Source organism: Pristis pectinata, chromosome 8 (genome assembly GCF_009764475.1).
Source record: "Pristis pectinata isolate sPriPec2 chromosome 8, sPriPec2.1.pri, whole genome shotgun sequence".
Lineage (NCBI taxonomy): Eukaryota > Metazoa > Chordata > Chondrichthyes > Rhinopristiformes > Pristidae > Pristis > Pristis pectinata.
In genome coordinates, this window is record NC_067412.1 from 89,347,883 (window position 1) to 89,371,789 (window position 23,907).

General features: G+C 42.3%; 2 protein-coding genes across 2 annotated transcripts in view; one reads left to right on the forward strand and one right to left on the reverse strand.

Annotated features, from left to right (window-relative positions):
• LOC127573820 (beta-arrestin-1-like) overlaps positions 1-23,907 on the reverse strand; it is a 38,811-nt gene that overhangs the window by 13,042 nt on the left and 1,862 nt on the right. Inside the window, exons 2-10 of the mRNA XM_052022328.1 lie at positions 23,497-23,527; positions 22,961-23,021; positions 20,147-20,191; positions 16,695-16,891; positions 15,450-15,509; positions 10,830-10,897; positions 7,461-7,596; positions 3,042-3,126; positions 908-980 (exon numbers count right to left, since the gene is read on the reverse strand). Coding sequence (XP_051878288.1) covers positions 908-980; positions 3,042-3,126; positions 7,461-7,596; positions 10,830-10,897; positions 15,450-15,509; positions 16,695-16,891; positions 20,147-20,191; positions 22,961-23,021; positions 23,497-23,527 — 756 coding nt within the window. The remainder of the gene's footprint in view (positions 1-907; positions 981-3,041; positions 3,127-7,460; positions 7,597-10,829; positions 10,898-15,449; positions 15,510-16,694; positions 16,892-20,146; positions 20,192-22,960; positions 23,022-23,496; positions 23,528-23,907) is intronic.
• The window catches only part of LOC127573234 (phosphatidylinositol 3,4,5-trisphosphate 5-phosphatase 2-like), a 149,452-nt gene continuing 143,272 nt past the window's right edge, over positions 17,728-23,907 (forward strand). The window contains exon 1 of the mRNA XM_052021257.1: positions 17,728-17,866. The gene's annotated coding sequence lies outside the window, so the exon portion shown is untranslated. The remainder of the gene's footprint in view (positions 17,867-23,907) is intronic.

Sequence of the window (23,907 nt, forward strand, 5' to 3'; positions counted from 1 at the left end):
GTTCTCAATACCATCCTGAATGCTTCTTCTCCACTTTGAGTGGTCATGGGCCAAAGGTTCACAGTGGGGATGTTCCATTTTTTTTCAAGGAAGCTTTGAGCACATCCTTGAATCTTTTTTTCTGTCAGTGGTAACCTCCTGGAATAGAGTGTCTCTTTCTAGTGTCTGCCCACTGAGTGTAACAATGGCCTCATTGCTGAAGTTAGTTCACTGATTCTTCCAGTGAGTTTGGAGGATTTTGTAGAGACGATGTCGGTGGTACTTTTCCAGTCCCTTGAGATGTTCATCGGAGGTAGTTCAGATCTCCAGAGCACATAAGAGGGCAGGGTTCACTGCTGCTTGGTAGACCACAAAAATTCCAGGTCTGAGGTCTTGATCTTCAAATACCCTTTTCCCCAATTGACCAAAGGTGGTGCTATCACATTGAAGGTGGTGGTGAAATTCATTATCAATGCCTGTCTTTACCAAGAAGTGGATCCTGAGAAATGGGAGATTGTCCGTGTTTCCCAAGGTCTTACCATGTGCCTTATATAATTCTGATAGTTGTCTTGATAAACAAAAGTTGCCTTTTCCCCCCAGCTAGCAATGTGAATTATAGTGTGGATTATAGTGTGAAAACAGGGGTGCACACCACAAGTGGAATTCCTCACACTGGTGTTTCTAATTATGACACAATGCCTCACCAATCTCACCCTCATAGATACACATGCACACCCACCCACCCACCCACCCACACACACACACACACACACAAATATACACCCATGTGTGCACACACAAAACACACAAACACACCGATGTGCATACACACACAAACATGTGCACTTGCACATGCACAAAAACATGCACACTTGCACATGCACACATTCCCTTAGAGCACTCGAGTGATGTGCTTCACATTACTTACTCTGGTTCCTCCACAGCGACTGTCTTTGTATATTTGTCAAGTTGATAGAGGACTACGTCGGTGACTTGATCAACTGATTGGACAACAAAAAACAATGTAATTCACTGCAACTGACAGGTAACACTCATAGCACAGTGACAAGTGATGCCCTTTCTGACACAGAACAGTTAATCAAATGTCAAAAAACACACTCGCTCTGTAGGTTTGCTGGTGACACACTGCCTGCATCTTTTTTTCCTCTGTCACAGTTCACACTTCAGATTCTGCTAATGTTCCAATTCCCCCATTCTGACTGGAAGAACAGCCTCAAGCACACAATGTGATTTACTGACAAGTGTAAAGATTTGCTTGCTAGTGTGACAAAGTAGCGTGCAGTTTAATTGAAAAATAAATGGTTTATAATTAGCACAAGGTGACTCAGGCAGGAACCTAGGAGTAAGAATGAAATACGTACTGGCAATGTCTAGGCAATGTGATAATACATTTAATAAAATCTACAAGAGTAGTTTTTACTCATTCTATGGGATACGCTGGTAAGGCCAACATTCCTTGCCCAACCCTAATTACCCTGAAGAAGAAGATGCATTCTGCCTCCTTGAACAGCTGCGGCCCATCTTTTCTGTGTTTCTGGTTACACTCAGAGGGCAAATTAGAATCAACCGCACTGCTGCCTACAACTAGGCTTGTTATCAGGGTTAGTGCCGACTGTGGCTATGCATTGGGTTAATCAGAAGCCACTCACTGGGGACTCCGTTGTCTAGAAATTCATCCCAGATCAGTAGTGCTAAATGTGCTAAACAGTTGTGGTTGCTTGTTATCAAGTTATAGAGTAATACAGCATGGAAACAGGCCCCCAGGCCCAGTTCGTCCACACTGACAAAGGTGTGCACTTCAGCTAGTCCCGTTAGCCCACCTTTGGCCTGTATCCCTCTAAACCTTTCCTATCCATATACTTACCCAAACGTCTCTTAAATGTTGTTGTTGTACCTGCTTCAATTACTTTCTCTGGAAGCTCGTTCCATATAAACACTGCTCTCTGCATGAAGAAGTTGTCCCTCAGATCTCTTTTAAATCCTTTGCCTCTCATCTTAAGCTTATACCCTCCAGGTTTTGAGTCCCTTTCCCTGGGGAAAAAAAACCTGTGTGCATTCACCCTATCTATGCCCCTCATGATTTTATACACCTCTGTAAGGTCACCCTCATTCTCCTACACTCCAAGGAATAAAATCCTAGCCTGCTCAACCTCTCTCTATAACTCAGGCCCTCGAGTCCTGGCAATATTCTTGTAAAGCTACTTTGCCACTGTTGTTCTACTTCACCACTGAAATTGGATATTGTGGGTGCAGTCCCTACTGAACAGTATGTTAGATGCTGGATTTGATTTTCTAGGCATTATTAGTCCTTACCCCTGAACTGGTCTGGCATGTATGAGCAATGCAGAGAGAGATTGGACGAGGGCAAAAGAGAACCAAGGTTTCCCTGGCAGGCCCAAAAGGGGCAATTCTGCCTTTTGAATTCCACAACAACCCCCTGTTGTATTTAAATGACTTCTCTTGCTCCACCTCTTCCAGAACCTCGATGCCTCTCCTGTCAGACCTGCCGTAATGGAAAAATCTGAATGTGCGGAGTTTGCACGTTTTCCCTGTGCATGGGTTTCCTTGGCTGCTCTGCCTTCCTTCCAGGTCCTAAAGAGGTGCAGGTCTGTCAGTTAATAGGCCATTGTAAATTGCCCTCAGTGTGTAGGTGAGTGGTAGAATTTGGGGGGAATGAGTGGGAAGGTGGGGAGCATAAAATTGAATTATTGGGTGCTTGATAGTCAGCACAAACATATTCCATGGTGTGCGAATCTGTGACTGTGGAATCCAGGCCTCAAGATCACTTGCTACTGCAAGGCTGCAAGTAGGAAGCGTGTAAAAAGCGTGAGAGGTTGAACATGAACAGCTGGCCGGATCGGGCGAAGTCCATCTTAAGGGCTGATCTTGTATTCACCCATTAGCTCACTGGATCCCCGTGACCCATCATTCCGCCAGGCAGATTGGGTTAATGTCAGGGTCTCTGTGTCACACCTTATACATCAACAATCCCTCATCACAGATGACAAGAACAATTGTTCAAACTGGGAAAACGAGCCCACCTGATAACTTAATCTTCTTCACCACCTTACTTGTGTTATTGGTGATGCAGACTCTGACATCTATAGGTTCGTTGTGGTAGTACATCTGCAAAAGAAATTTAGCTTGCATTTTTCCAGCAGTTCTCCACACTACACTTAGCCCAGCAGTTGGTGCTGTCAAGTACATTAGAAAACACAAATGAAAGAGAACTAAGAGGCTGATGCTAATAGGGTTCTGGAATGGTGAGAGTGGGAAAACATGTAAAGATCTGAACCTTTGCTATCACAGGCTTCACTCTTTGCTATTTTGTAACTGTAGTTATCACTCCCAATCCTTTGTTGGCTAATTTACTTGAACAATAAAGGACAAAATGCTGTTTGCCTTTTTGTTGGGCCTGTGTCATCCAGGAAACCCAATCTTTGCTTATTGGCATCTTACAGTCTCCCCTCCATCCCATCCTTCTCAGGTGGACACCTGGCCATGAAAATGAGTCCCAGGAGAAATTAATTTGACAAAGTGCCACATGAGAGGCCAGTGCATAAGCGAAGATCCCTAAGTATTAGAGGAAGTATGTTAGCTGTCACATAGAAAAGCAGAGAGTTGGAATAAATGGGTCCTTTTCAGGCTGGAAGGATGCAACTAGGGGAGTACCCATGGATCAGTTCTTGACCCTCAATTGTTTACTATTTACATTAATGACCTGGAGGAGGGAACGAAGTGCAAGGTTTTCTTGTTTGATGGTGATATGAAAATAGGTGGAAGAGTACTGTATGTTGTCATGAGGACATCATGATTCTGAAATGAGATATAGACGTATTGAGTGGCTGGGTGAAATTGGTAAATTGGTTTATTATTGTCACATGTACCAAAGTACAGTGAAAAAATTGTTTTGCATACCGTTCATACAGATCCATTCATTGCACAGTGGAGTTTAATGTGGACAAGTGCGATGTCACACACTTCGGTAAGAGGAATCAAAAGGCAGATTATTACCTAAATGGATAGAGACTGCAAATGAGTGAAGTTCAGAGGGCTCTGGATGTTCTAGTGCATGAATCATAAAAGGTTAGCAAGCTGGTCCAATAGATAATTTAGAAGGTAAACGGCATTTTGGCCTTTATTACAAAGGGGTTGGAGTTTAATAGGGATGTTTTGTCTCAGTATAGGGTGTTGGTGAGGCCACACCTGGAATACTTTGCACAGTTTTGGTGCCTTTAGTTAAAAAAGAATACAGTAGCACTGGGGCAGTCCAAAGGAGACTCACAAAGTCAACTCCTGGGATGAGAAGCTAAATGGTTTTTGGTCTGTATTCCTTGGAGTTTAGGGGGCTTGGCAGGCAGGGTAGATGTTAAGATGTTTCCACTTGTGGGAGAGTCACAAACCAGGGGATGCAGTTACAATATAAAGGACTGTTCATTTAAAATGGAAGGGAGGTACTCCAACAGCACTTAAGAAATATTTAGATGAGCACTTGAAGCACCAAGACTCAGAAAGCTATGGATTGAGTGTTGGGAAATAAGATTAGTATAGATTGGTACTTGATGGTCAGTGTGGACATGACGGGCTGAAGGGCCTGTTTCTGCCCTTTATAACTCTAATTCCACAAAAGCCTGCCCAAAACCCGCTCCCTGCTAAAAATAGCCCCTTAATACTCTAAACAGATTCTGCACGCTAGCAACCATCAAGGTGAGGTCTGAGGAATCTTGACTGAACTTTATACAATTTACAATCTTACAAGCACCATTTTCCTTCTTCAATGTTGTACCATCTTCTAATATCAAGTAAAATAATCAGTAAATTGTCTACTGAATGTTTTTAATTTAAGTTACAATGAACTCCTCCTCGTCTATAACGAGAGGGCATATAGGTTTAAGGTGAGAGGGAGGAGGTTTAAGGGGGATCCGAGGGTTACGTTTTTCATACATAAAGTAGTTGGTATCTGGAATGAGCTGCCAGAGGAGGTGGTAGAGGCAGGAACAGAAACAGCATTTAAGGGGCATCTGGACAGGTACTTGGATGAGCAGGGCATAAAGGGATATGGAATTAATACAGCAAGTGGGATTAGTAAAGACAAACACAATGGTTAGCATAGACTTGTGGGCTGAAGGACTTGTTCTATGCTGTACAACTCTATGATGCTATGTTTGGTTGCTCTCTAGATCTTGTTTGCCTTTTAGAGAAGAACTTCATCATCATATACATTCACGTTAGTATTGATGTACTGTATACTTGCTGTTTCCGTAGTGAATGACACCAATGCATTAAAATGCATTGTTTTACACATTGTGTTCACATTTTATATAACATTTTTACAAAAGTATTTTCATGGAGGCTTGAGTGTATTTAGGATTAAATGGCATTCACTAATGCTTGTAGGAAAATCTGCAAATATCACAGGGATTACTACTTAGTGAAAGATCATCCAGCACTGTCCTCCATTCACTGATTGGATTAAATGGGATTATTAAGTGCTTTGCTTCAGGGCTTTTATAAAAAGTAATTACATTTTCCAAAAAAAATTAAATAGTGAAACATTATTTTTCCATTCACCTTTGTTTTTTTTACTGCTTCTTTGTAAATTCTGGTTTCTGAGCCTGGCACTGGTTTGAGCAATTATGTAATGTTCGGAGGTGAGATTGTGAACAAGACAAGGGCAATAAACCCTCGTATGCTGGAAGGTGTCCTGCATTGGTACCACCTGCCCTTCTTATTGGGAGGAAATGGGGCTTAGCAAATACACAGTACAGAACTGACGTTCTCCTTCACTGACTATGTACTGTGTCCTGATCTCTAATAAGGTTCTTGGATGGCCAGATAACAAAAGTCATACAGGAGCAGGTTTCGATGGCTCTATCACCTCTATTTCCTCAGGTCCTGAGCAATAATTTATCTTGTGGGATTCAAAAAACAAGAAGCATAGGTTTATAAAGAATCTTTCAGTTTCAAGAATTCCAAAAGTATAGTCCATGGAGTATTTTTGGAGGTTGAGGTGTTGGGGGAGAAGTTCCTTGGACGTGAAGGCTGTGGGGGAAATGTTGTTGGGTATTTGGAGTATACTGAGTTGGATAAGGTTGCAGAATGGTGTGTGCAGGTAGGGTAGGGGGAGCGTTGAGTATTTAAGGGAGGGTGGAAGTTGCAATGAAGCCAAAATTGCCCAAAGCAAGCTCCCACAAATTAACCAGATAATAACCAGATCGTGGCCTGGCATCCGGTCTGTGCTTCTAAAGGTACATTGAACAGTCACAATGTGGGATTGGGGCTGGGGGGAGGTGGGTGACACTAATCATTTTGCTTGTGAACCCATTGCTACGAGATTTAGAAACACCACAAAGCAAACGACCAAAGTTATTATGATAGGTTATCAACCTGAAACTTTAACTGCTTCTCTCTCCACAAATACTGCCTGACCTACTGAACATTTATAGACTTCTCAGTGCTAGAGACTGGTAGTTAAATTTGGGATGTGAAGATGGAGTTATTTGGGATAGGGGTGGGTTTTGGGGGGAATGCTGCATTGTGTCAGATTGGTGAGTGTGGGTTAGGTTGGTAGAGTGTTCAGCACTTCCCTGAAGCTGGTGGTCACCAGCACGGTGAGGAAGTCGAGGGGGTCCAAGAGAGAACTGAGAAACAAATCTCTTACAGACGACCCTTTGAAATCTGGTTCTCAGCTCAAAAGTAGATCATTTTGAAAGATCAGTGAATTGAGGGCAACAGGGAATTGGTACAGAAGAGGAAATGAGGACTGAAGCAGAAAAATCAGTGATCATACTGAATGGCAGAGCAGGCTTGGAGGGGGCTGAGTGACCCACTCCTGCTTCTATATTCTTATGACCTGTTACCTGCTGAAGGACGTCTGCAGGAGAGATTTAGAGACCACTCTGGCCACGCGTGCCTGACTGGCAACTGTGGAGTGACATCCAGATGTGCGCTTCATCATGTCAGACACCATTCTGTACATCCAGGCTCCTTCCTACGTTAGTGTGTCAGAGGACAGTGGGTCCACAATGAAAATCCTGCACTTCATAATTAATTCCCAATTTTCAAAAATGTTTTATTTGTCCAAGAAATTGGATCACATAACCCACAAAATCACAATCCGATTTCTTGGACAGATTTGCTATTTTAAGTGTCTCTAACTGTGTGGTGGATTTTGGCCAGAGCTCAGGAAGCTCCGTTGCACTTTGAATGATTCTCACCACAAGAGGGCACAGTGTCTCATTTTTACAGCTCATGTTAAAGAAGGTACTTATACCAGAGCAACCCTCTCTCAGATCTACAACGAAGGATTGACCTCGATTTTAGTGCTCACATTCTTGGAGGGAATTGAATCTACAACCTTTTGACTCAGAGGCAACTTTCCCCCAGCTGTTTCATCCAGATGCAATTGGTTTTGGTGCCATCCAGTCCACTAGGATTAATGCCATCTGATTGGAACTGACCTCTTTGCCGAGTGATGCCTCCAGGTGCAGTGGTTTGTCCGACATGAGGAACTGACGAGTTGCTTCCGCTTTGGGTTGCAAGGAGCTTTGCTCTGGGGCGTACTGTACCTTGCGGATGATCAGCCTCACCGAATTCCTGACAAGTAAAGCATAACCACTCAACAATTTCAACCCCAAAGTGCTTCATTAAATTTGATTCATGTTCCCTGAGGTGAATAAAACACAACTGATAGCACCTTCAGAATGGAAACTACTGGAAGCGCTCAGCAGCATCTTAGACCTGAAACGTTAAATCTGTTTCTCTTTTTGTAGGTGCCGCTTGCCCTGCTGAGTGTTTCCAGCATTTTCTGCTTTTGTTTCAGATTTACAGCATCTGTAGATTTTTCATCCTCAGACTATACATTGATCATTGTTACTTTTCCTCCAGAATACCTCCTTATCTCTACATTCCTTTCCCACACAGTTGCTAGGTCACAGTTTAAAGATTTCTGGCACTGGGCTCAAGCCTACTCATCTATTCTCCCAACCCCTCTGGTGGTTCCTGCTAATGGATCTCACTTTTATAAATCCAATGTTCCTCATCTTCTTGCAGTATCATCCCTAGACTCAGCTGGAGCTGTGAACAATTATGAAAATAGAGTTAAGAATGGAAAATTGAGAACAGTTAGCAGTTGATTTCCAGACACATCTGGAGGTGGTTCGAATCCAACTGGAACCGAATCACACCTGCATTTGAAAACCAGCAACCCTAACCGAATGAAGAAATTTAATGAAAATCAGCTCTTAATATATCCAATCTCTCCCTTTGGAAAAAAATATGTGATAAAAGGCAGAGGCTGGGCAGAGACATGACTCTCTGTGACAGGAAGCAGAGATTAATGACTAATGATTGTTTTTTCAGATGATTGTTTTTTCAGGCAGAGGGATGTGTGCAGTGTTTCCCTCAGAAACTTATGATATACATAATGGTCTGCACTTGGACACATGTTTGCAGATGATGTGGAATGCAGAAAAAATACCATTGGGAAGGTGAGCGACAGACCAAGAGGACACAAACTAACTGTGAAAATGGGAAACACATGGTAGGTGGGATTTATTGCTAAGCTATGTACCTTGGTAACAAAATTGAAGCGAGATCATGATAAATCAAATCACAGGGCATTGGAGAATAGATGAGAGGAGTTATGATTGACAGCTTCCAAAGTGGACTCCCATCTTAAGAAAAGCCACTTGAACAGAGTGCCAGAAGTCTTTAAACTGGAGCCTACCAACAGTGTGGGAAAGGAATGTATAGGCTACAAAGAGCTCCAGAAAAGTAACAACTTTATGAAAAGAGAGACCTTAGAAGTCTTAGAAGATGGCAAGGCAAATTAAAAACATTGTTTTAATAGCCAGTGGGATCCAGGCAATATAAACAGAGAAACATGGAGGAGATTATGCTGAGCCTTTGTAATACACTGCCAGGTCTCAGCTGGAAGATTACATCCATTTCAGGGTACCACATTTTATGAAGGATTTCAGGGCCTTAGAGAGAGAGTTACAAAACAAGCTGTGAGAATATGGAACTTCAGTTGTGTGGTCAGACTGGAGAGACCAGGGCTGCTCTCCTTAGGGTGGAGATGATTAATGGGAGATTTAGTAGGGAGTCAACAATGAAGGAGTTTGATTGAGTAATCTGTTTTTACTGGCAGGAAGAAGTTGGGTGGGAAGAAATGGGGACAAAGAGTGTTGACAAACACAATGTAATATAATTGATAAACAAACCCAGGAGATGAGGAGAATTGATCTGAGGCAACAAATTGTGATCGGCACTGTATTACCTAAACAGGTGGAAGCTGTTTCAGTGATGTTCAAAGAGAGTTGGATAATTACTTGAAGAATGCTATGGGGAAGCTAATCTTCATCAAAGAGCTGGGGCAAGTAAGATGAGTTGAATGATCTCTTTTATGCTGTTTCATTCTATGATTCTTGGGCTAATCTTTCCGTGCTTCACATTTAGGATCTCATTAACTTTCATTCCTCCACTATTAAAACAGAAACTTCTTATCCAGGTAACCTGGACTAGGAATCCTCGGACCTTAATCAGGCCAGTGAAAGAGGAGTTGCTGACATTTTTCCACGTCAGCCTTGAACCGTTGCTCCTCTTGGCTAATGGAAGGTTATGGGTGGGGTAGAGTTAGGGGGACTGAGCTTCCTGGCACCAACACCCACTCCCACTCCCCCCACAGCTCCTCCTTGCCTTCCAAAGGTTAGTGAATCCCTGATGACAATGACCAATGGCGGCAATAAATCTAACTCAAGGTCATGAATGATGACTACTAGAATTAAGTGCTTAGAGGCTCAGCAAAATCTAAGTGCCAGATGGAAGAAAAAACATAAAATAAAAGTATGACAAGAAAAAGTTATTTGTATCTGCACACATTTTGAGGAAATTTTGAATGTAATACTGTGGTTCTGCCCAAGACTTTTTCCATCATGCTTTCCTGGTTGTGTTTGTGATTTGGCTCCCAGCAAAGTCCTGGGTTGGCAAATTATGCAGAACCTACTGCATCGTTCCTCTGTTTATATTGGTACTAACAGTGGAAGCTTAACACTAGCAGCACACATGAATGGCATCCATCCACCATCCTAAACATTTTCCCCCTCCATCACCAGTGGACTGTGGCTAGTGTGCACCATCTACAAAATGTATCACAGTTACCTGCCAACAGTACCTCCTGCCTCCTCTACCACTAAGAAGGACAAGTACAACAGGCAAAGGGGAACATCACCACCTTTTGTTTCCCTCCAAGTCACACACCATCCTGACTTGGAAATATATTGTCTGCCCTTCATCATCTAAGTCCTGGAACTCCCTTTCCGACAGCACAGTGGGAGCACCTTTACCAGGTGCACTGCAGCTGTTCAAGAAAGTGACTTATTACCACTTTCTCAAGGGCAATTAGACATGGGCAATATATGATGACTTTATCAACTGTGCCCACAGCCCATAAAATGAATAGATTAAAATAAAGTGTAATGCCCACAGAACCAATAACTGGTATTAGGGCTCCAGGTCTGAGAGGGGTAGAGGCTAATTTAAAGAACATTAATCACAGGAGGGTTGAATGAAGGAATTCAAATCCTATCTTGGTCCTGGTCACTGTACCAAGGGCATTGAAATGTAAGCTGCAGTTCAATTGCAAGGGGGTTCATTAGAAAGTGAGGTCTGGCAGGATTCAGTGGGTGGATCAGATAGGTGATCACTGGAGAACGGGACTGGGCAATTGCTGAGAGCTGAGAGTAATGAAAAAAGAGTGGTATTTTTGGAGCAGGCATCCACCGCTGTCCTAACAGTGAGAGCTATTCAGAAGGTAAAGATTCCTGTACCTTTTATGAATCTTTTCCTCCAGGTTATCGGCACAGAATGCTTTCACCTCAAAGTCCACGCCACACGCCTGTAACCAGAAACAAAAGAAAAATTTAGTTCGTGTGAGATGGAGGAACAGTAGGTCAACAGGCCAAATTCAATGTGTGAAAGGTTATGGTCATTCCTTAAAATAACTGCTAGCCAGAAGGTAATTTACACGACTTACAAATCAGCAACAGGCTGACACTGTTAAACCAAAGGCATATGAAGTGGCTCGAGATTCTTTGGTACACCATTTCACTGGCCTTCCCTGCCCTGTTGTCAAGGCAGCTGCCAATTATCCTTTAACACTTCTAGCTTTGAGGGAGGAAAATTTTCTCTGCCACCCCAAAAAAAACTGCAGAAAATACTTCTGCTTTTGCAGGAAAACTCCTTTGAAAGGATGTTGGGTTAGGTTGTGATTTTGGCATTGGTGTAAAATAGTTGGTGGTAAATCTGGGATCATTTTGCATGAGTGGAAAAGAATGTGTTCTAACCTCACTAAAGCACACAATATCCTGAGAGTGACTGACAGGGTAGGTGGTGAGAGGCTGTGGCGTTAGTCCAGAACCAGGGAACATGGTCTCAGGATTAGGACTTGGCCCTTTAGGTTGGAGACTTTCCTTTACAAAGTAGGCAGTACATCTTTGGAATACTCGCCCCAGAAGGCTGTGGATGGATATTCTGTCATTGACTTTTCTTGAAGCTAAGAAAGGTCCAAGTGTCAGATGAAAAAAAGATATAAAATAAAAAGAGCTTTCAGCACCTATAGATTCTGAGGGAGTTTTGAATGCAGAGACTGCCTGCAGAACTGCCCAAGGTTTCTGTTGCATGTTATTATGTGGTTGCATTAGTGACTTGGTTCCTGGCAAAACTTTGGGATGGCAAATAATGCATCGCTGTACCCCTACTGCACCACTCCCCTGTTCACTTTACGTATCGGTTATCATCAGTGGAAACAGCAGATAGATTTTTAGACTCTAAACCAATCAGAAGCTTGGAGATGAGAAAGAAACATGGAGCCAAGGCCCAGAGCCAACAATGACCTTGCTGACTGACAGTGCAGTCTCAAGCAGCTGTTCAACCTATTCTCGTCTTCCTGTCCTTATATTCTTGTAACTTTCCTGATTGTTTTTTATTTCCATTTATAGGAAATTGGGACAGATGAGAACTGAAGCTGATGAAGCCTCTAACACCATTACTCGCGGTCAAGGTCTGCTCTATTCTCCACTGATCTTCCCTTTCCCCATCCGCACTCAGTGAGAACTTCCCTCTTGTTCTTCTTACAAAAATTGTTTTTTTAAAAATTAGACAACATAAAAAATACAAATCTGCTTCGAGGGTTCAGAAACTGGAACTTTGTTCTGATGCCCTAACCTCCCTTGCTCTGGTTTACAACGTCATATACCTGGCACCTCATGTGACTTGGGCTTAATTTTGAGAGTGCTATCATCTGCAGAATGCACTGCATGTTTACCACAGTTTATATTAATCTGCATCTGACATACTTTGTGGCATTTAACAAATATTGGTGAGCAGATTTAAAACATTTCAGTGTGTTTTTGTACTAAAGAGGTTTTGGCACCGGGTCGTATCTCTGATCGATGAACACATTTGCATTAAAACCTGTTGCTTTCAACGCCTTGTTTCAGGACGTTGCTTGCCTGCGGTGAGAACCTGTCATGTCTTCGGGTCTCTCTGTGCTTATGGTCCCTGCCCACTTCCTCCCTGACGAGCAGCACTTTGTGAAATAGGAGGCAGAATTCGTTCAACTGTATTTGCATTTTGACAAAAAGGATTCAATGATGCAAATGTACTTCCACCTTGTGCAGGCAAGCGTCTATCAGTAAAGGCAAGAAACCTTCGATGCTGCCATCAACCTGTCACTGAAGTCGAGAGATAGGTGTACTTCAACACAGAAGAAGCAAAGGCAGATAGTTAAAGCTCACTTCCTTTGAAGGGTCACTGTCCTTCTCTTGACATGGAACAGAATTGCTACTTTTCTCACCAGCAGGTGGTGACATTGTTCTTCTTTAAATGATTCGCTGGGCTGCTCATTGTAAGAATTATTCCCACTTTCCTTGTTGCCAGAAGCTGAGTTTCCCTAATTTTCATTTGATGTAAATCCAATGGAAATTAGGGAAACTCAGCATCCAGTATAGCACAGGGGTCTTCTTAATGTATCAAAGGTCTGCCGCTTGGGATAAAAGGGGGAGATGTCTCAAAGCACAAATCTGGTAGCAAGTGCTGTGGAGTCACTTGGAGAAAGTACTGCTTGCCAGAGAAGAAATAGGCAGGGATCAGAGGGAACATGGTGACATGAGAGGCTGTCACCACAAGCAAGAAGTCTCCTTTGGCAAAGTGTTTAAATGGACAGAAGTTCATATGTCACCAGAACCAGAAAGCTGATTCCTTAGAGTCATAGAGCAGGAAAACAGACCCTTCAGCCCATTGAGTCAGCATCGACTATCAAGCACCCATCTATATTAATCCCACTCCATTCTCCCCACATTCCCATTTACTCCCCCCAACTTCTACCGCCCACCTGCACACAAGGGGTAGTTTACGGTTGTCATTTAACCTACCAGCCCTTTGGGAGGTGAGAGGAAACTGGAGCACCCAGGGGAAACCCATGCAGTCACAACGAGTTTTTGCAAAGTCCACATGGACAGCCTGGGAGGTTGGGATTGAACCTGGGTCACTGACACTTGTGAGGCAGCAGCTCTACGGGCTGTGCCATTGTGCTGCTGTCCTTATCAAGGCTTTTTGACCTGCAGCCCTGCAAAGCTCAACATCAACTGAACGTAAAGGAAGAAAATTGAACTGGGCAAAGGTGAAAAAGATGACATTGAATTTTGACATGTTTTATTGCAATTATTGTCATATGCAATTCATCCAGGTTCCCTGACCACTGATGGTGTGGTAGTTATTTTGAGAATATTACACACAGTTAAAAATGAGAAAACTACCAAAATCTGTTGAGAAAATTCAATCATCTGAAAAAGCTGGTAGTCTAGAAAGTCTTCAAAACAAGTTTTGTTAGATTTAAGACATTTTCATGTTAGCTACAGGTATAGCATTCTTCCACTTGTGTAACAGAGGACCGTGGAAACAGTTGAAATGATTTCCCTTCATTTTCATTGGAGGTGCTGTGACTATAGTGGAAAGATATCCCTGTTTTCTGCTGCTGCACCTGTTAAGCTATTTTAAAATTATTTCTGTCTTTAGAACACTGTTCACTCACCACCTGTGTTTCTGACCTGCATTGACATGTCGTTAAGTAACTGGATTAAAACTTTAATCCCTGCTTTAAAATCTCTCTTCCCTCTGTAACATTCTCCATCCCTACAGTTCTCTAAAATCCATGCATTTCTCTAATTCTGCTCTCTGCTGCATCCACATCACTGACGCCCATCACCAACTAGAGCCTCAAGTTCAGCAATTCCCTCCCTAAGCCTCTCCTCCTCCAAACTCCTTTCTCCCTTAAACCTGCCACTTAGATCCTGCTGATCTTGTTGCCATCTGCCCTAATGTCTGTTCAGATACTCTCATTGTGTGAAACATCTAAACTAAATGTTATTGCTCTCCCCAGTTTAGTGAGTTAGCGCAGACATCTGGCGAAAAGCTGTCATTGGTTCTAATGCTGACTCCGCACCTGAAATCAGCTGCTTGGGACTAAACTTGGAAGTGGGATGGTAGGGTGGGGAGCACCTTAGCTGCCCCTTTAATATCCAAGAGGTGAAATGGTAATTAGAGTTTTCATTCAGATCTGTGAATGGGTGAGCAAACCTCCTCGCTGAAACTGTGTGGGGAAAGAAGAAAAATTAATAAATAAATGCAGTAGGATGGTGCAGCCTGCACAGCCACTGCTTCATAACGCCAGAGACCCAGGTTCAATTCTGACCTTGGGTGTTGTCTGTGTGGAGTTTGCACATTCTCCCTGTGATCAGGTGGGTGTTCAGGTTTCCTCCCACATCCCAAAGACGTGCAGATTGGTAGGTTAATTAGCCACTGGAAATTGCCCCTAGTGTGTAGGTGAGTGGTAGAATCTGGGGTGTGGGGGAGACGGGATGGAGTTGACGGGAATGTGGGGAGAATAAAAGAAAGGGATTAATGTAGGATTTGTGTAAATGGGTGGTTGATGATCAGCATGGCCTGTTTCTGTGCTGTGTATCTCTATGAGTCGATGACTCTAAATCTGGTTCCAATGTTCAGATGTGAAAAGGAAGGCGGAATGTTGCCTCTGGTCTGTCCATCTGGTTTGACCTTAAAGAGAGCCCCAGGACTAATCTGGGCCTGAGATCACCTGCCCGTCACCTTTTCCCCCTACCAACCCTCAGAACTGACCTTCCATCATCCAGCACCAGTGTGGGCTTGGGCTAACTTGCCGCCCTCCCTCACCACCAGACTGTTGTGAAGTGACTGTCAAGGGAGATCTAAAAGACATTTGGCCCAGCCTCTTGTGTTGGCATGGAGCAGGAGAAGCAGTTGCTCTGTGTATGGAAGTTGTTGTTTAGCTACATTCTTCACCCCCTTCCCATGCTAATGTAGGGAACGTACTTACACCATTCAATCTGTTTACTGACAAGCGGTATGTTTACCTTTCCATGGTCTTCTGGGCCTGGTTGTAAGGTAACTGAACATGGCAGGTTAGTTGGCATCTGTAAAGAAATTGATAATTTCAGTGTCAAAGAAGCTACAATGCAACCTTGGAAACATATTGTTTGTGATAAAAAGCCACTTTAATTGACATCAATTTGAATCCATTTGTTTAATTCATTGTCTGAACACGGGTATTGCAGGCAAGGCCAGTATTCATTGACGATAATAATTGCCCTTGAGAAAGCAGTGTGAGCCATCTTCCTGAACCACTACAACCACCCCTGTGAAGATACTCCTACAGTGCTGTTGAGTAGGGAGTTTCAGGATTTAGACCTGCAACAAAGAAGGAATGGTGATATGTTTCCAAATCAGGATGTAGGGTGGCTTGGAGAGGAATTTAGAGGCAGAGGTGTTCCCAGGCACCTGGACCCCTTAACCTTCTTGATGGTGAGGCTGTGAATTTATGAGGCACTGTTGCAGCCTTTAACTCAACTTATGACCCATCATAAGGAGAGATTTACAGAGCTAAACTTATCTTCATCAGGGAAAAGAAGATTAAAATGCCTTACAACACAGATAATGCGGATATAAGCACTTCATTTCTTTTGGGTTCTCCACAGATCTTAAGTAAGGACAATAGTTACAAGGAACCTTTCCCTCATGGAGTGTAGAAAAAGTGGGAAACTGAAATGAGGCAAATCATTCCTTTATAATCGATGTATATTTTACATGATAAATGTATGACAAATGATGTAAGCTTTATAAATGCTTAAGAATGGAATTTGAACAGATTATATGTAATTTGGGGGCAGTTAATTCCGAGGACTGTGATAAAATACATGGAGACATTAATAAAGGCTGAATAGGTGGGAAATTGGCCAACAAATTTCAATATAAGTACATCAAGGGGGATAGGTTGTCCAATGTTCAGTCTGAATCGGCCACTATAATGTTTTAGGGAGGCAATTTTCCTGGTCATAAACAAGGTAACGGCTGAAAGGCAGTGAGAATCATTGGATCGAAAGATAAGTAGCTGCAGCAATGTTTTGTCAGGGGGAGCAGAGTTCTGTCCCCCAACTCCCCGCCACCTTCCTTCCCCTGACCCTCAAGTCCACAGTCCAACAATCAAAGCTGTAAACCTGCCCCATGATTAGACTCCTATGATCCAAAGCCTGTCAGACCTCGAATACTCCCTAACCTTAGTTTAAATAACAACAGGGACCACTTGTACTGTTGAAGCGCACCTCAAAGCAGAAAGGGTAGCAGTTCTCTTTCAGTTTGTTAATCAGTTTCTCCTGCAGTGGAGTCAGTTGCTTCTTGTTTTCCGGAAGTGGTGGATAAACCTGAATTGCCTCCGAGTAAATATCCTTTCGGAAACTGAGGCCCATGACGTCCAAATCTTCACGGCCATATCGGAATGCGCATGTCAATAGCACATAAACTGTGTAAACAGGAGTTCAGAGAACTTAGTAAATAAGTAGACCAAAAATGTTTCATGTTTACCTCTGGTAAACACTCAGTTCCAATTATAAAGCACTTTAATGAAGCACATGATCAAACACAAGGAGAATCTACCACAAAAAGAGAGAGGCTGACCCCTATATTAACTAGGGTGGGTGACTTATGCTGCGGGCAAGGGAAACAGTTCTGGTGTGTGTTTTGGCTCCAAATCACGTGGACCTTTCTCCTTCTAGTTACCCAGGGAAGGGTAGGAGGGGGTGGGCAAAGCATATTGAAACACTACAAGCCTAATATTGACAGATGTTTGTTGGGCATGAGCATTAAGGTTTACAGAACCAAGGCAGACATGGAATCAATATAGATCACATGTGATTTTAACTGAATGATAATGTAGGCTGAAGGAATTGATTGACCTCTTCCTGGTCATATTATCCTAGGACTTTCAAACAATTGTGGATTGCCTTTGGAGGGATCACAGTATCACCAAGTCATCATATTCATGAATTGGTTTCTCTGTATCTGTTAACTGGTGTCTAAGTAACAACACTGGAATTCATAAATGATCCTTTTGTGCTGGAGTCCTGTTTCCTGGAATGTTCTCTAAGAAATGCAAGTTCCTCTTTTTTTATCACTCTCTCTGTCTGCTTCCCTGCACTGCAGCCTTGTCGAGCTGCAGTTATTGGGGCATATCTACTTGCGGAGCTTGCAAATTAATTATAAACCATGTTCACAAATAGAAATTGAGTGTTCAAGTGGCCCAGTGTACTTACCCACCTTGGAGTTAGTGAGTTCTCTCTGCCTGCTAGTTAAAGCCACGATTAGGCAGCATAAAGACTTTCCTATAGCTGGCAGTGTAAGTCTCTGAAGCCTTTGCTTACCTCCCAGTGCACCTACTCCCCCCTCACACGACCAACCCCGGACTGATCGGGACGGCACACCATTAGTTCCAGAAAAGGTGAGTGTTTCTCATTTCATTTGAGGGAAAGGAAATGCCTTTTTAGGGAACCAAAGCATTATAAAATTTAGAAATGTATGCTAATTATTGCTCAGTTTAAGGTCATATTTTGCATATGTTTGCATACAGCTTGCAAATGTGAGGTTGATTTACTTTAAAGCTGCTGAAAGTACAAAATTTTAACTCTGAGGAGTTTATTATTGTGAATTATTTTAATATCTCCATTCACCTTCCCAGTATTTCTAAAATGAGGAACGATTCTGGAAATGTAATGGGTCCAAAAACTAAAAAGGGTCCCACCATGAATTGCAAGGCTTTGTCAGACTCACTAATATACAGCACATCCACACCATCCATTAAATGTTTGTGTCAGTGGGAGTAGGCTGAGTTACTAGAGAAACAAAGGCTGATTTACTGCCCAAATCAGGCAAAAAGTTGGTCGAAGAGATATAAATGGCAACCACTAATTTAACTTGCCAGCCTGTTTTCTCACCTGAAACCCAATGACAGTTAAAATCCTCACAATTTCAGTACTTAAAATACAAGGTTAAAATCTGTGAGATGTTAAACTAGGAATTGACATTGAGAAAGAGCAAGGGGCCCAGATTTGGATCTAATCTGCTTCCTTTGTTTCTCTAGTCAGAGACAAGGTTGCTCACCCAATCAGCAGGTACTGAAAATTGCATCACAACTATTGAATTACCACTAGAATATAGTCTGTGTTGTGGCTGTATCAACAGATGTCACCCTGAGTGCAAGACAGCTGATTGAAGGAGTTTTAACAGATAGTGCTGGAAACCCTCAGCAGGATACTGTGACCAGAGGTGCCGCAGGGATCGATGCCGGGTCCACTGTTGTTCGTCATCTGTATTAATGATTTGGATGAGCATGTAGTTGGCATGGATAGTAAGTTTGCAGATGACAGCAACATTGTAGGTAGAGTGGACAGTAAATAGGTCATCTAAGATTACAGAAGGATTTTGAACAAATCCAAAAGTGGGCCAAGGGCTGACAGATGGCATTTAGCTTGGACAAGTGTGAAGTGTTGCATTTTGATAAATTAAACCAGGGCAGGACTTACACAGTAAATGGTAGGACCCTGGAGAGTGTTGTAGAACAGAGAGATGTAGGGGTATGCAGTTCCCTGGAAGTGTCAAGGCAGGTAGACAGGATGATGAAGAAGACATTTGGCACGCTTGCCTTCATGTGTCAGGGCATTGAGTACAAGAGTTGGGATGTCATGTTACAACTGCACAAGATATTGGTGAGACCATGCTTAGAATACTGAGTGCAGTTCTGATCTCCTAGTTATAGGAATTATGTCATTAAGCTGGAAAGAGTGCAGGAAAGTTTCACAAGGTTGTTACTGGGACTGGAGGGCTTGAGTTATAAGGAGAAACTGGATAGGCTGGGACTGTTTTCCCTGGTATGTAGGAGGCTGAGGGGTGACCTTATAGAGGGAGATAAGATCATGAGGGGCACAGATAGGGTAGATAATTATAGTGTTTTTCCCAGGATAGGGGAGTCTAAAACTAGAGGACATAGATTTAAAGTGAAAGGGAAAAAATTTAAAGGGGACCTGAGGGGCAAGTTTTTCAAACAGAGGGTGGTGGGTCTATGGAACGAGCTGCCAGAGGAAGTGGTAGTGGTGGGGACAATTACAATGTTTAAAAGACATTTGAACAGGTTCATGGATAGGAAAGGCTGAGAGAGATATGGGCCAAACACAGACAAATGGGACTAGCTGAGGTCAGTAACTTGGTCGGCATGGACAAATTGGGCCAAAGGGCCTGTTTCCATGCTGTATAACTCTATGAATCTAATGGTAGACAGCACCTGTGGAAAGAGAAACAGAGTTAACATTTTAAATTGAAGACGTTTCATCAGACCTGCGACGTTAATTCTATTCTCCCTTCCACAGATGTTACCCGACCTGCTGAGTGTTTCCACTATTTCCTGCTTTTCTTTCAGATTTCCAGCAGTGGCTCATCTCACACAGCCAGCACTCAATAATCCACCATTGTCTAGTCATTTTCAGCAAAGGAAAAGAGAATTCAGGATCAAATTTGCCTAAGTGGGGGCGAGTGACAAAAGACACACTGGAGTTGAGCCATTTCTCATCATGCACTTTCTGTTGAAGCACAGTGTGTTTACAGGGGTCAGAGATCAGCAGATAAACCAGAGTCAGCCGGTGTCAATGTTGTGATGACCTGGGAAATAGCAAACCTGGTGCAATGATCAAAACACGAAAAGAGCAGCATGTCAGCTCAGCACCCTTACCTTTTCTGTCTTTTAAATACTCTGGATCAATCACCAATACACCATCTGCAAGAAACAAGCCAACACAACTTCTAAAGTAATTGTCTGAATGCAAACTATTCACCCCAAAAATTGTGCTTTCTGAATGCTAACGTCAATTAGCCTGGGAGTGTTGAAGGCTCTGTTTCGATCAATTGTTCTTAAGTAAATGTGCCATGGTCTATTTATGACTCAAAGTGGAATACAGAAAGCAAAGTACATTTCTTACATTCATTCATAAACATTGATGATGAAGCCAGCTTTTAATGCTCACTGCTAATTGTCCTTGCATTGAGAGACTCACTAACAGGTGAGAGTCAACCACATTGATGTGGTTTTAGAGCGACATGGACCAGACCAGGTAAGGACCAATAAAGTTCTAACTGAGTATTCATAAACCAAATACAATTTTGGTACTTTTAAAGACATCACTACTGATATACAATGCAAGATCACAAGAAAATAGGAGCAGGAGTAGGCCATCAGGTCCTTCAATCCTGCCCCACTGTTTAATATGATTATGGCTGATTTATGCTGGCCTCAACTGGAGACCAGTCAGAGAAGTGGACAGTCAAAAAGTGGACAGTCAGAGACTTCTTCCCAGAGCGACAATGGATCACACAAGGGGACATAATTTTAAGGTGGTTGGAGGAAGGTATAAGGGGGATGTCAGGGGGAGGTTTTTTTACACAGAGAGTGGTGGGCGCGTGGAACGCATTGCTGGCAGATGTTGTGGGGGAAGATACATTAGGGACATTTTAGAGAGTCTTAGATAGAAACATGAATGATAGAAAGATAGGGAGTTATGTCGGAGGGAAGGGTTGGATATAGATCTTAGAACAGGATAAAAAGTCGGCACAACATTATGGACCGAAAGGCCTGTACTGTGCTGTCATGTTCTATGTTCTATCTTCTACTGTGTCAGTTCTCCGTACACCGTTATTCCTCGATCTATTAAAAATTTATCCACATCTACTTTAAATATTTCTAGTGATACAGCTTCCACCATCTGCCAGGACAGTGAATTCCAGAGATTCAGCACCTGCTGCGAGATGAAATTTCTGCTTCCCTCAATCTTAAGTGACCTTATCTTGCAGTTATATCCCCCTGTTCAAGACTCTCCCACTAGTGAAAATATCTCAGCAGCTATGCTGTCAAGCCCCCTTATGATCTTAAATGCTTGAATAAGGTCACCTCCCATTCTCCTAAACTCCAAGAATACAGGCCCAAACTAGTCTCTCTTGGTAGGACGATGTTCTTATCTCATTCTCTCTTAGTAGGACAACTCCCCTATCCCAACAATCCTCTCCTCCCAAACTAACTTGTTAACTCCAAACTATTTAACTGAATTAAAATTCTCCAATTGTCATGGCGGGATTTATTAGTTCTGGTCTGCAGATTAAAAGTCCATTAACAGCCCCTAACCCAATGAGACAAGGTGATTGCAAGAATTATCATTTCTTCTCACCGTTGCACATGGGACTATGAATACCAGGCAGCTTCAGTATCACACACAGAAGGTCTTTAATGTGTGATTATGGTGCAGTCTATGAGACTGCCACCATTGCCAAGTCTGATCCTATCTCTGTTTTATTGTAGAAAGTAGGGATCAGCCATGGAAACAAGGCTCACATCTACAGAACGCTAACTGAATACTAAAAAGCTCTCCTGCTGAATGTATTTCACACTAAAGGTTTTAGGATCTGCTCATCAGTTTCAAAATCAACAATTTGGTAGATTAGGGATATTGCACAATCATAGGTTTTGGATTCTTTGCACTTCTTTGTTCACCAAGCTGAGTAATGCCTTCGTTACTTGGGCAGTTTCTTTTTACCTGAACGATTAATATCAGCATTAAGTGTTCTCATGTGTTTTATAATTCAACAAGGCTATCTTGGCCTCAGAAAACCAATGAACTAAACTAATGCATCTGCTTTTACTCTTAAGAAATAATATCTTTATATCACTGAGGTTGTGAACTTAAAGGCATTTTTATCGGCCAGACATGGCAAAATTGTCCTAAATTCTTTCAGTGTTTGATCCATACATTTAGGAGGAAAGGAGATTTTTTTTGTTGCATCATTCTGGACCTGAAACATGATCACAAGTTCAGTACGAATCTTTCCTTCCTTTCCTAGGGCCCTTCCCCTGCCCATATATACATCTACAGCCCTGACACACAATTAAGATGTGTGCTCCTTCTTACCCATGCTGGTGACCTATTTAGCTGTTCATGGATTCAAATCCAAGCTTGGTCCTTAGCTCATATTACATCCATTATCATGGGAGGTTGAAGATCAAAATGTTCCTCCTGGGGCCAGGGGCATCCAGATTTATTGCATCATCATCATCCTGGCTGAAATTGAAGTGTTCCCATTTTTCTGTTGTCAGGTGGTGCATTTATTTACCAAACCTTTGAAGAGCCTGTCCCCACTGAATTTCCATGAGGAGATGTCTAGCTGCTGAGAGTTTCAAGTCAAGTTGAGTTTATTGTCATATGCATGAGTGCGGTGAGGTAGAGCTGCAATGAGAAATTTGCTTGCAGCGGCATCTACGGCACCGAGATACATAGCTTACTCAGCAATATTTTCTCAGCTATTGCTTGTGTGCTACTGACATTGTACAGGAGGCTGCAACACACCCACACGCATGCACACACACTCATACACTCACATACATGCACACACATGAACACACACACAAGCATTCATACATTTGCACTTTACACACAGACACGTTCATACGTACTCATGGTACACTACTACTACTAATTTGTAAATTATGGTCCTTGCTCACCAATTGGGTCCACTTTGTCAATATGGTCAACAAAGTCTCGCTTTCCCAGATAGAGTGAGAGCTGATAACAAAAGAAATGAGTGTTACCCAACACTTCTGTAACATACTCCACAAAACTCTGTCAGAATATATATTGCGGATAAAAGTCAAAGTTATTCCCAGTATTCCTTATTGACATAGAAATAACCTGCAAACTGCTGTACATAATTACAAATGGTGGTGAAATAAAATGCCCAACCTAGAATTTAATGACTTAAGAGTAAATGAAAACTTCAACCAGAATGATAGGCAAAGCCAGATATTGATCTTACAAAATAAAAGCAGTAAGTGCAGGAAATCCCCAGAATCCCCAGCCTTGTGGAGGGATAAACAGAGAAATCTTTCAAATCTGATTTTTCATTAAAACTCATGATTGACCTGAAACCTTAACTCTGTTTCTCTGTCCACAGATACTGCCTGACCTGCTGAGTGTTTCCAGCATTTGTTGTTTTAATTTCAGATTTACAACTTCTGCTGCATTTAGTTTTTACACTAACCTTCTGATTGGGGCTGGTCTTTTTGAAGACCCTGTAAATTAAGAAATAAAATATTACACATCCAGTCTGTAGCATTCCAGTATTAATTTTGAAATATCATTACTGGCCTTTGAAATAAAAAAACAGTCAATTAAAATCTCAGTAGGAAAGGTTCACCATCGGCTATCATTGCACTTTACAAGGGCCCCTGAGACTTCTATTAGCTTAACTCAAAACTTATTTTCCAAAAAAGAAAAAGTTAAGATTATTTAATTATTCTTCATAGTTCAAATTTTGACAACTGGAATCATGTTTAACATTTGCTTTTCTACCCACTTTAGTAATATCATACTTTTCCATATTCTTCCAATGCTTTGGTGATCTGGCCCATAATGTGGCTCATCAAGTGCCAATGCAACATAATTGGCACTA